General features: G+C 39.4%; 2 protein-coding genes across 2 annotated transcripts; both read right to left on the reverse strand.

Annotated features, from left to right (window-relative positions):
* Positions 1 to 1,788: 1,788 nt before the first annotated feature.
* On the reverse strand, positions 1,789 to 5,795 carry LOC126383940 (sperm acrosome membrane-associated protein 4-like). The gene is made up of 3 exons (XM_050034703.1): positions 5,635 to 5,795; positions 4,572 to 4,682; positions 1,789 to 2,187 (listed from the first exon to the last, which is right to left on the reverse strand). The coding sequence occupies exons 1-3, from the start codon at positions 5,684 to 5,686 to the stop codon at positions 1,964 to 1,966; spliced, it is 387 nt and encodes a 128-aa protein (XP_049890660.1). The 5' UTR covers positions 5,687 to 5,795; the 3' UTR covers positions 1,789 to 1,963.
* A 272-nt stretch (positions 5,796 to 6,067) lies between these two features.
* On the reverse strand, positions 6,068 to 13,016 carry LOC126384202 (lymphocyte antigen 6 complex locus protein G6d-like). The gene is made up of 3 exons (XM_050035163.1): positions 12,899 to 13,016; positions 11,182 to 11,292; positions 6,068 to 6,410 (listed from the first exon to the last, which is right to left on the reverse strand). The coding sequence occupies exons 1-3, from the start codon at positions 12,948 to 12,950 to the stop codon at positions 6,190 to 6,192; spliced, it is 384 nt and encodes a 127-aa protein (XP_049891120.1). The 5' UTR covers positions 12,951 to 13,016; the 3' UTR covers positions 6,068 to 6,189.
* Positions 13,017 to 13,685: the final 669 nt, after the last annotated feature.

Below are 13,685 nucleotides of genomic sequence, written 5' to 3' on the forward strand. Positions count from 1 at the left end.
GAACAAAGTGTGAAGGTCCCTTAAGCTTGTGCTAACATCAGGCTGTATTTCAGGCATCTAAGCAAAAATCCATTAAAAAAAAACCCACTGATTTGAGTGGAGAGGTAAAATGTGAACTCATTTCCGGGTTTTAGGACTCATTCCTGAGGCTCTATTAGATCATCAGGTTGTCTGTGTAGAAAACAGTAGTACATTGTTCAGTGTTGCTGTCAAGTGTTGACAACATGACACAGCACTGATCCTCCTTACAAAACAAGCCCTGCATATTAACTGCACACAAACCTGTTGGCTGTCTCTGTGAACAATAATAATAATGACAGCTCCTCATGCCCACTAGTCATATTTTCTGTTCACCTCTGCACTAATTTATATAAAAGGAGTCGACATTTCAGTCACAACAGTCTTTCTTAAGATGTATCAACAATCATAAAGTGACATAGTGCTTAAACATAGCCCATAATAATACTATAATTACTTTAAAGTACACCTTGGGTTGGTCCCAGATTATCACTGATTTAATAATGCCTTAGCCTGAATGCAGCCTGAGATCCTCCTGCAGAGGTCTGTTATTAATTGTTAGGTTGAGGCTATAAACCAGGGGAGACAGATCCTTTGGAGTCACAGCCACACAACTCTGACGAGGGTGCATTCACACCAGGATAGTCCGGGGGACTTGGTTTGATTGGGTGGGGAATGCCGAAAAATTTCTCACCTTTATTTGGTTTGGTTCACTTTCGCACTGCACTTTTTAAAGCGGACCAAACCGCCTGGACGTCACACAGTTACAACAGCTGCTCGTTTGGGGGCGGTATTGCTTGAAACGACCACTGACCAGGAAGAAAAAAAGCATGAGGAAGAAGAAAACCTGGCTCATCAATTGGCCAGGGCTTACTTTGGTGTTCTCCTTACTATTTCACGTCTGCCCACGAGACCTTTTCCAACTTTTTCTTGTTTTACCTCTGCTTTTCCCAGTTCGTGCTGTTGACTTCTTTTTTTGTCTACCCAAAATGCACTGCACTCTACGTCACTTCCTCTCTTGGTTCACTTCCTCTCTTTGGTTTAGTCCGTTTGCATTTCCCACTGTAAGCGAACCACACCAGGGTTCACTTGCAAGTGAACTGAGACCCCCAGTTTTCAAGCGGACCAGGGTTCGCTCATTTGGTCTGCACCAGAGTTGGAATGAGCTTTCACACCACTCCAAACGAACTGAACTATCCGTGGAGGTGGACCAGGGTTCGTTTAAAGCAGACCAAATAGCGCTAGTGTGAATGCGTCAAATGACACACTAGCTCTGATTCGTCATTAAAATCTCTCTTAAAACACTTTTTGAGAATTGCCTCTTTTGAAACTGTTATTCTTCTGTTTTTACTGTGTTTTAGTCTGCTCCTGTTAAAATCTGCACACAATTTGATACTAAACGTATAGTTTCTTTTACCAATGACTGCTGATTCTTCTGTTCTTACTGATCTGTTGCTCAGTGGTGTCTTTGTCTCTTTCTGTCCTCTAAGTTGTCAGTCTGGTTTAACCTCAGTATTTTGTTCTCCATGTACAAAACAAACGCTCCATACAAAAGAACACGTAGGCCTAAATTGTAAAGAGGGCATTTGACAAGTTGAAAGCATGAAAGACCATTCAAAATATAAAGCATTACTCTTCTCCATCTTATCCATCTGACTGAGCCAAATCAAGCTTCCCAAACTTTTAAACAGTAGTGTATATATTGTGTCATCGATGCTAGCTATGACCCTGAATATGTATTTTAAGAGGATGACAAGTCAGAAAAACAGATCACAATGATTCTCTTTAGTGATGACAGATCTTAAATTACCTTTTCAATACATGGCAAATAGCACAAATCACAGTAGGCTAAATATTAATATAGACTGTAGAAATACTCTGATTTACTGCAAACAGTAAACAGATCCACTCAGGGAACTGTGGAAACAGAAGCCGATCATGTAAACTATAACTTCCACACTCCCCACAGAGAGGACAGGATGGCAGCACAGAGGGCCACAGTGAGAGAGAGCTGGACAGAAGTGGCTCCATTACAGAGGTCTGTTGTGCAACACTCAAAACTGCTGGAAAAACCGACACCCAGAAAGTTGCTGGTTATCGTCCTCCCACACAGGTCGGAGTCCAGGCAGCCGCGGATGTGAAGAGTGAGATCCCCTGTTGCATTGAACTCTGGGAGGATTGGAAACAGAAAAGGATGTCAGGGAATGTAAAAAAATTCAAAGTAAGTTCACTGCCAAGCCTTCGAACACAGACTGGCCAAACACTGTTCATCTCACACTGCGATGACACAGAGCTGGTTGATAATCAGCAAAGTTTCTCTTTAATTTCATCGTCTTCTGTCTCGATCGCCAGGTGATGGGGTGGTTCACTTTTATACTGTGATCTCTACGTTTGGCTTTAGCCTCTATCTTTTTATCTTTTTTTATCTGTTTTGCTGCTGAGTCAGTTTGACATCCGGGATATATCCCTAAAAGGAAATCACTTTTCATTTTTCAAAAAAAAAAGGAAAAAAAGATATTATTTCTTCAGGGATTGCAGTTTGACAGTGTGGGCTCCATGCTACATACATCCACCATTTTTCCCGATCTGTAACCAAGCAAATACTCATAGTCCTCCATTATTTACTCATTAAATGCCCCGTAAGAGCATCAATAGAAGCTTACAGTAGAAACTCTTTTAATTAAAATTGGTCTGTAAATGTTGATTCAACGGTTTTGTGTGATCAAGTCACAACTAATCAATCTAGTCATACTGATGTGTCTCCAGTCAGATTCTTCTGTGAGTACACTCACATGCACTGTGTACATTATGTGGTTATTTGTAGAGTGCGCACATTTTAACAGAGTAGTGCTGTTTCAAATCAAACATGGCTGTTGTGCACTTACCACAGGATCTGGGAGCTTTTCTACTTCTGCTCTGCAAATTTTGACCGGGTGGAGCACTATTGCCAATTAACATTTGACAACGAATGTCATTCATCAAAATATATGCTCACTATATCTGCTTGTTGTTTTTATTTCTTATTGTATCTAAAATCAACGTGGTTTCACGGCACGTTACAATTGTCCAGCTGATACTGGCTGGCTCAATCACCAGCTGATCTACCAGGCTAATGATAGTTGCTGCGCTTTTCCAGTATTTACAACTTGTCAAGCATCTGACCACAAATGTGAAACAATGATGGCCCACCAACCTATGATAGCATCTGAGCAAGTTCTGTATTGATACTGACGACAGCAAGACCATTTAGATGTTCTTGTCCCATTGTTGAACGCAGGTATGTTTTAATGAGCTTCCATTTTGAAAGACTTAGCTTAGCAGAGGCAACTGACTGTATGAAAGACAACCCAAAAGCCAGCTCACACTGCTGCAACAGCGGTTAACATCCGACAGCAAAACGCCTCGACTGTTGTCAAGCCTCTAACTGTCGGGTCCCTTTTCCACCAACATGGAGCTGGTATCCTTTCAGTTCCCACACTAATTTGAACAGTTGCGAGCATTTCGACCAAAGATGAGTGCCGTGTCATATTCTACATGTTGGAAAGAGGATGTAGAAAGCAAAAGTAGGGAAGGCAATTGAGAAATAATAGGAAAAGTTCACAGGTACTCAATGTAATCCATAATTTTGCCCACTGTTTACTTCTGTTGTGCATTGTGTAATGCCCTCCGTTGATGACACATCCTCGGTTACAATAGGTCAGAACAAAACTGGTAGAAATGCTGGCTGGTTTGCTAAATAGTACCAAGGTTCCAGGAATCCTTAACAGAACTGGTTCAAGAACCAGCGCTAATTTGGTGGAAAGGCGTATAAGTGTGTGTGACTCCAATCACAGAGCCCCGGTCCCACAGAAGGCAGTCTCATGACAAAAAGGTCGTGCAAAATTCACGGGGATTGCCTCAATTTGCATCAAATGTTGTGATCGCAACATTGTGAAATCCCGGGGGGACTGGCTGTTCTGTATTTTTGTGAATCCAGTTTTCTTCTTACTATACTAATTTATTCTTACAATAATGCTCTGACTCTATTTGTTATGGCCTCTCATCTTTTTCTTGGGTAGGTTGTTTAATACTTTTTACATAGTTTTTGCTTCCAGTGAAAACAGGCCAACTCCTGTCTTCAGACTTTTCTCAAAGCATTTCTAACTGTGCAACTACTAAGGACACAATAAGCATCATGGGTAAAATAAAAATTTTTGACCATCTAATATTTGTTCATGCTTTAGTGTATTCAAAATTGGTTTTACATTTATTCTACAATTACTTGTATTGTCATGTTGTCATTTTAACAATCTCCCCTCCAAGGTTCATTTAGTAGCTGTTCTGGAGCTTTTGATTTTATCACATGACCTTGATGTAAGATAGTTTGATCAACTGCTGCTTCCAGGGTCAAGAATGTACTTGGCAGCTATTAGTCATGTTTTAGTCAGAATTTTGATCCAAATTTATTTAATTTGGTAATGTAATCTCATTATGTTAATTGTCTTACTGTTGCCGTCAAATTTCAACGTAATGTGTTTACAATATATTTGAGAGTATTGTAGTGGTTTCCTTACGTGCTTGTCCTCGGTAGCAGCTCTCAGTCGCATTTTGACATGTGACATCCTCCCCGAACAGACACCCCCCAAGTACACCAATAGGACACTGACGGCAGGTCAGGCATTGAGCTGTTCAACGGAAAGAAAGAAGAAAATATGTGATAATCAGATCAGCAACTCACTCTACAACATAGTTTGGAGGCGTCTTATCTTCTTCAACAGTATCAGGTTTCATCAGTGCTAGTTTCCAGTTTCTCCATCAGCACGTCTAAATTTCATTAATTATATGTTTTATCTCTTTTGTTTAACAACAGAAACTGAAGTTTAAAATGAGTATTCGTAGTTAACGTATGTGCTTGATAATGTCTTGGAAGGATGTACTGATTTGCTGGAGTCTTTGGAGGTGCTGGTAGTTGGGGTTTTCTAGCTTTGGACAGAGCCAGACGAGCTGTTTTCCCCTGTTTCCAATCTTTGTACTGTGCACAGTTTTTAGAAAGTGTATGCATTGCTGTATTTTAGGTAAATAAATACATGTACCTTTGTTTCTTTTCCTTTACTGCCACAACACCCTACTTAGCAGGTAAATTCTGGAAACAAGATACTCTCCAGATGTTTTATTTTAGTCTCATACAGCAGTCTGTATCAATTCAGATACATAAAAAGAAATGTCTTGCTAGACCTATGGGAGTAGTGTTGGATCAGACACTACCAGACTACATGTCTTTAAACTGCAGTGGAGTGAAACCACCTGAGACTTTATCTTGAACGGCAGTTAATAACTCACCTTTATCTAAGTTTGTCCGGCACATTTTGTCCAAAGTAACAAGCCTGTAGTACCAACATATTGCTTGTATAGCTATTTATTTTCACTACAATACTCCTCCAATTAATTTAGATAGTGCTTAACAAAGATATGTTGCAGAGGTCAGATGGAAATATAAAAGTTAAATATGAAAAAATAACAAAATAGATTTTCATTCCACAACAATGATATCTATACTAAATAAAGGCACACTTTAACTCAAAATCCTGATTAACTATCGTTTTGACCTCAAGGCATTAAATATTTTTCTCAACTTACCTGCTGTGATGAAGGCACTCAGGACAATCACTGCTTTCCAAACACTATTCATCCTTGTCCTGTCAGCGTATTTGCTTTTTAAGATATGTTTAATTAAAGGTTTAAATACCTGTCTCAGTCAAATGAGCTTATGAGAATGTGATGATATGTTTTCAGGTAGAGGTAACATGCAAGAATGAAGTTCATCTGGTTTTGTGTTCCAGCTGAGTGGAGTTGACGTTTCCGGTCACTGCAAAAACTCAAACATTCACAGCCTGGAGGAAAACCCACAGCCATTAAGTTTGAGCTCAAACGAGTTTTATTATTTACTGTCATTATGAACATGCAGTGAAGAGTTTCATGCAGTTAAGTTTCCTTTGTGGTAGTTAATGATGCATAAGTTTCAAATGTTTATGAGCTTCTGACAGGGACTGTGCAGTATGTTATTACTCAAATTCCCTCAAATTTACAGGCATAGATGTTACAACAATGGGAATATCACAACATGGGAGTGTGTTCTTTAATCGCTTGCATACAGACAACACCCAGTCATGAGCAGGATCTTTTTGTTTATTTTTAAAGGCTCCAGGTGCTCCAAACCGCCATTAGGGTGGCGCCTAAAGCAGCAGTTAGAGGGACCTGGATAGACGTGGCTCCATTACAGCAGTCAGTGCTGCAGCAGGTCCTGGTGACGGTGTAAGCGGCATTCAGAAGGGCTCCTGTTTCGGTCTGGTTGCAGAGAGACGAGGCAATGCAGCCTCGAGTGCTCAGGGTCATCAAATAACTGATGTTGAAGGCTGGAGGAAGACAAGGAGATCAGAGGGTGTTAACTTTTTACTTTAGAAAATTAATTAAAGTACTAACACATTTTCGCTGTGTCTGTCTGTGATTCCTTATGTGATTGAAGAAAGAGATATTCAGATCTTTACTTAAATAGTATTTTAATATTGTAACTAATTGTGTTGGAGCTAATTTTACCTTCTTTGTATTCTGGCAGGCTGTTCTCATGCATTATTAGTATGTTTTCCTATGACAACTAACGTATAAAAATTTATACGTATCTTATGTAATGATGATGTCAGTAGTTTATGCAAAACCCACGTATTTTGGAAGGCATTGATCACATAACCAATGCCTTCCAGGAGTAAAAAAAGGAAGCAGTCCCAAGAGGTCCAGTTCGGAGGCAGGTTGTGTTGGTGGATGGCTCACAGAACCATAGATTGTACAAATAATTGTTATAGCTACTGTGACGTAACCCATTGCCTTGTGGGCTACCGTTTTGAAGCCTTGAGTTTTGCATCTCTGTTGTCCCCATCTTGATTTTTGGAGCCAGAAGTGAGCATATTTGGACGAGAGACAGACAGCCTGCCAATCAAGTGGCCCCTCCCTTAAATATGCGTAACTTTGGGCCTTAATAAAATGTAATGGGTGAGTTATAAAAAATTCAACCCTGCACAGCTGCCATGAACACTGAAATTAGCTACAGAGACCAAAACCGTTTTTTTGTACCAGGCTGTAAATATGTTTATTTCTGCTGTAAAGTTGGACATTTTAACATGGAGGGGTGTCTACGGAGAATTACTTGGTTTTGGAGCCATCCTCAAGTGGCCCTTCGATGAACTGCAGTTTTGGTCCTTCCGCACTGGCTTCCTTTCTCAGCCTCAGAGGTTGCCGCTCACAAAAAGCACAGGACTTTCCCCAGGAGACCAGTTTTCAGAACTATGTGAACTTTGAGTCATTTCAAGGAACCTCACCGTGTTTCTTTTCCTAAATCTAAGCACAGTAACTTTACCTGCCTAAAACTAACTTGTGTAACTTTACGTTAATGATGTAACTTTATGTTACTGACATAATGTCATAGGCTGCCAATTTGTAGCAATATATCAAACAGACTGTTGAGTGTGCACTTTCATAGGATATCAGTTGAACATTGTATGAGTATACGTTGACTCTGGGTACTTTAATCTGTCCACCTTATTCCTAACCCCCATGATAGCTTGCTTAAATCATGGGCCGAAATCCCAGAGCTGAGCCAGAATTGGCATTTTTAAATTGTAATGGTCTGCTAATCCTCTTTCCTAAAGCGACTAGGAAATAAAACATAGAACACACCACCTCTTACCCCTCAAATGGGATAATGTGATCATACATCTATCATCTCTGACAGCCATCTCAAAGCATTGATTGTTCACCTTTTTAACCAAGCCCATTAGCCATTAGCTTGCCTTGCGACATGGTTAAATTTAACAGGGCCTGAGTTAGCTTATGGTAAACATCTACTCCCTCTAAATGATTATGTATGATTTCTTCCCACTCATGACCAGACACTAACACATTCGGCAAACATAATTTGGTATTCATTTTAGCTCCATGTAAAGTGAATGAACATGATGTTTCCCTGCTAATGCTCCACCTGTTTGCCGTAACTACGCAGTTTACACATTTTAATGAATCAGAGTTCTACGAGTGAAATATCATGCCATATTAAGTAGCAGAACTCATTGATATCAATAGTATGAAGTATAAGTAAAACAAATAACTTTTGTCATTCATTGTATATGATATGAAAGAAGACACATTCTCAGCCTAGATAACTAAACATATAATTCAAGGTATGGTGTTGAGCTTATTTTATAGCAATTTTTTAATTTAATTTGAGAATGCAGTCAGACAGAAAAATACAAGGATATCATGTGCTGACGCTAAGTGATAACAGACCTGTCATTCCAGCTGTCATTCTGTTACTGCAAATTCTGATTGAATACTTTTCTGTTATGTCTAATGAAATTCCATTGATGTTATTATTTCTTACATCATTCCAGGCATGTGAAAAGGTAGTGTATGCACTTACCAGAAGCTGCACCCATAACCACTTCTATAGTAGCTTTCTTGGGACTAAGGTGGATGACAGAGCATTGTGTTTTGTAGGATATTCCCATGTTTTATAGATAAAATCATAATCTGTAGAGAACCAGTAACTGTAGCTGCCAAATAAACATAGTGGCGTAAAAAGTAAAATATTTCCCTCTGAAATGTAAAGAAGTAGAAGTACAAAGTAGCAGAACATGGAAATATAGTAAAGTTTAGGTACCTCAAAGCTGTACTGAAATAGGCCTACAGTGTTTGTGTTAATGTACGTCTTTACTTTCCACTACTACCATGTGTTTACCTACATGTAGCCTACTAGTTTAACCCCAGTTGGCCTGAAACCACCTTTTCATCTCTGTGTGGCACTGGGGGGTTTGTGCTGTTTGCTTTTGGCATTGCCGGTATTGTGCCGCGTTGCGTCATAGCAGCAGCAACAAAGGCTGAAAGTAAAGAGTGTTAAAGGAGCAGCTGACTCAGTCACGGACATCAAACACTGGCGTTACTGAACCTGGTCACTTTAAGGTTAAAAGAAGTAATATTTTTCACCTTGCCATTGTCTCGTAAGTGTTAAGTAGTAACTAAGCAATCAGTATCTTAAGCATTTAGCCTATCTCATACAAATCAAACGGTTGTGACATGTAGTGACAGCCGTTTTCCAAAGCATTATGCACATTTATAAAGATGTAGTCATATATAGACATATTTAGCCCACAGACATGAGAGTGGTATGAATCTCACCATCTAACACTCAACATAAGGTAAATCAGCACATTTTGGACAGAGCCAGGCTAGCTGATTCCCCGTTTCCAGTCTTTATGCTAAGCTAAGCTAACCAGGACCTGGCTTGCTTCATATATGAGAAACAGAGCCATCAATTTCTAAATGAATGAACAAACTGTTAACTGTTAACTTCACATTCACTCTGCTTGCACTCTGCTGCTCTGTCTCCCCCAACACGTTCTCATCAGGGAACAGCATGTCAATTTCTATTTGTTACATGCATTATACCTTATCAAAATACACTTCCGTTTTTGCCTGAATGTACAGTTTCTGCTTGTTACATGCATTCAATCTTTTTCAAAATACACTTACAATATAGGCAAAATGCTTTGTTTTTAGGTTTATTTCCTTAGGTTTGGACAAGAAAACTCTGTGGTTAGGTGTAGGCAACAAAAGCACATGATTAGGTTTGGAAAAAATCATCCTGGTTTGGTTTAAAATTCAAACAGGAAACAAATAGCAGGCTCTCGTGAGCTCCCACAGGCTCCTGGGTGAAAGTCCAGATATTGTTGGATTCATCCACCTCCTCTGCCACCCTACTGAAATGGACTTTCTCTCTTTATATAACATAAGGCATTATAAACTGCTGCTACCTGGTGCGTATCATACCACTGAGAAGGGTGGCTCTGTGTGTCTGTGTCTGATAAGGCCATCCACTCACAAAGCACCAGTATTTGATGAGTTGGGTTGTTACCCACTGCCTCTAAAACTGATGTGCCCAGTGTGTATCATACTGCCACGAAATGTGCCTCAGTTTATTGGTGTCTGATGCCTACATCACCGAAAAAGTGCCAGACTTTGACGAGTTTGGAGTGAGAATGGGTGGAGTATACTCTGCTGCTCCAAGGGTGTGGTGCTCTGAATAACCAAACGGTTCCTTTCAGCAGCACTCTGAATTTACGAATGGCCCAGTATGTGCCAGTGTGCACCCCAGGACTCCATACAAGGTGCCACCTGCTACTCAGTTTTTAACACGCTCACACACCAATGGAACAGCAATTGGGAGCAATTTGGAGTTTAATATCTTGCTAAAGGATACTTCCCTATACGGACTGGAGGAGTTGGTGGAGCTGGGGCCTCTGATCTTCTGATTGGTGGACAGCCTGCTTTACCTCCTGAGTCAGAGCCACCCTGGCCCCTAATGTAGGCTATTTCATCATCCTGCCTAACTTATATGCACTGATTGTTTTGAAGCATCTTACTAGTTGGTACACACAATTTTTTTTAAGGAGCTACTTAATCAGGTATAGAGTGCCCCAGGAATGAGTCCTAAAATCTGGAAATGAGTTGGTATTTTAACCCTTCTAGTTCCCTCGTCTCAAAGTGCGATGGTTTTTTGAATGGGTTTTTGGATAGATGCCTGAAATAAGGTCTGTGCTTAACACAAGCTAAAGATACTATAGCCTACTATGTTCTGAACTTTGAAGCTTCTATGTGTCTTAAAAAAGGTGGTTGCTAACAAGTGGCTAAATGAGACAACAGAACGTCATAGTGCCGAGCTGTGTTGAACACAGCTTTACTGTCTTGGTATGGTGGAGACGTTAAGTCATGTGACTGTAGTGTAGTTTGTTTATAACCATTAGCTTTTTACTGGCGATTTCATTTAGGCTTCAATAATCATGAAAGTGATATTTATTTGTGAAGATTAACTTGCTGAATAAAAGGTGTAAGCATCATAAATGTTTGTTCTCCACTATGGTTCTTTTTACAAGTTATGTGTTTGCCAATAAAAAAGCAGAAAATGTTTGTTCTGCTCTGAGGTGGACCTTTTCATGTGTTGTAAGTCCAGCCACACCTCAGTCTGAACCGTCAGGACAGGTTTTTCATCCTCTAATGGTTTGTGGTCAGAGAAGAGTTACAAACTCATCAGCAGGGATACACCCATCTGTTGTCATGGGGAGCAGATGATCACTGACTCACCCAGTTTTCCCCAGTAGCAGCTGGGCTGAGCTTCACTGCAGGTCATCATGGAGCTGTACAGACATTTATCTCCCAAGCCCACCTTGCAGGTGTGACATCTCAGAGATTCACCTGTGATCCAGAGAGAGAGAGAGAGATGAAGTGATGGAGAATGGAGTACTTTCTTATAAGTTATGTAAAAGAGGAAAATAAGTAAGATAGCAACAATGACGAAACTCCAAACTGTGTCATCAAGTCAGCATTACACAAATCGCATGAATACAGTGCTGACATCATCGTCTGTATCACTTCTCATCATATCTGTCATCATAATCACTGAAACATGTGAGTGTTAATAATAACATTAATACACTCTCAGTGATTTGGTCTAAAAAATAATAACTTTGTGTGGCTATGTTCTGTTTGAGGTCAGAGAAGCAGTTTGAAAAGCATTGGCCTTTGAAAAGTTTTGACCTTTTTTAAAAGCAGTTTTAAAAAACGTCAAAACTGCTTTTCAGTCTCCGTTCACTTTGCATGTAGGTGAAGTGCCAGAAACACCAACACTACATCAGCAAATATTTTAGTTCGAACTAACAGTTACACTTTAACACATACATATAACCTCACCTACCCAAACCCATCCAAAACATCAACAAAGACAAAAAAAAGTAACATGGAAAGCCAGTGTATGTGAGATGGAGTTTCCACATTATGTAAAAAATTAATATGAAGCCGTTAATTTTCTCATGCTTGATACAGTTCAATACTTCTTTGATACAACCTTCATTTTTTGGGAGCAAAGACGTATTTCTATTTCAGAATAACAAAGTGACAAGCCAGTGTTAAAGTCCAACATCTTTTACTGCCACAGGGAACCTTTAAAATTCCCTCAGGCCTAAGAAAACGTATCTTTTTCGTATTACATGCTTCTCTTTATTGCTGTATGAGCGTAATAGGGGTATGTAGTTAAAGCTTCAGGGCCGTAGCCTGGATTTTAGAAATCAGAGGTCATGGATCAACAGAATAAAACACCCACAAAATGTTTTAACCAGTGATGAAAATCACACCAAACTCAAGTTTTCTGAGTGTTTAAAAAACTGTGACACATAAAGCATTTTCTGATCTTGTCATTTTGACATGTTTTTGGGGTAGGTGCTGAAACGATTGATGCTTTTCTTCTTCTTGCAAGGACAGTCTGTTTCAAAGCCTTCTTTACACTGTTAGGCACACATTGAATTCTTGTGGCGATTTACAAAATCCTTTAATTTTGTTGTTATTCTTGCCTTCAAACTGTAAAATCTTAAAGGGACAGTACGTCCCAAAAAGAAAAATACATATTTTCCTTTTATTTCTTTATCAATCTAGAATGTTTTGGTGTGAGTTGCTGAGTGTTAGAGATATTGGTCCTAGAAATGTCTGCCCAAAAAGCTCTGTAGCTCACACCAAAACAATCTAGATTGATAAATAGGCTCTACAGGTAAGAGGGAAAATATGACCTTTGTGTCCTCAGTTGTACAGCATTGGTAATCTTGGTTATCTTCGGGTGTAAGTTGACGTAACTTATTTACAGCACATAAGCAAAATAGTATTTAACATTAATCGTTCAAAATGTCGCCTCTGATATTCACTTGTAACAATTTTAATGGATATTTTTGTAATTGTTTTCAAGAATTGAGAGATAATTTTCCTCTTTGCCAAGACAAAGTATACATGAGCGCCTCCTGATTTGTTCTCTTACCTGTAACAAACATGGCCATCAATGCCGCACAGACCCCGAAGAACCTTAGCATCTTGCTCTTACACAAATGTGTGGTCGGAGACGGTCAAAGAGAGATTCAGTGACCCAACAGCACAGCAGAGTGTCTGAAGTGGGATTCAAATGAGCTTCACCAGCTCAGGGCATCTGCTTTTATGTCAAAGGTGTGCCAGCTAGAATATTCTCTAACACACTGAGGGGCTGTTTGATGAGAGTCAAGTCTATTAAAAAGCCAAACAAAGAGAAAAAGAGTTTATGGACACCAGCCTCATTCCTCCCTTTGTATGTGTGTGTGTGTGTGTGTGTGTGTGTGTACATATTTATGTGCACGTGTTTGCGTGTGTGTTTGAACCTTTGTGAACCTTAACAATTCATTTTCAAAAGCTTCTGATTGCAATAGAGAACAAAGCATCAGTCAACAATACCTCGATAAATATTAGGATTCTTTGTTAAAGTAATGAGGAGACACTCCCTTCACTTTTATGGAATGGAGCTTAAAAAGAATGGCATGTAATCATGGAGGCTTTAGTCTTCAGTTTAAGAAAATAATCTCAATTTTAGGTCCACTTACAACCATAGAATAGAATAGAAATGGAAATAACATAAATACAAAATATAAATAAAACTTTTAAGTGAAATCTAAGCTGTGAGCTCAATGAAAAAGTCCCCAAAACATTATTTAATAAACCTGCTGCAAATTATGTTCTTTAAAAGAAAAGCTCAGCATTTTGGGAGACTTATTCAGGCTGTTCTCATCTGCTGTTTATAC

The sequence above is a fragment of the Epinephelus moara genome, chromosome 22 (genome assembly GCF_006386435.1).
Source record: "Epinephelus moara isolate mb chromosome 22, YSFRI_EMoa_1.0, whole genome shotgun sequence".
NCBI lineage: Eukaryota > Metazoa > Chordata > Actinopteri > Perciformes > Serranidae > Epinephelus > Epinephelus moara.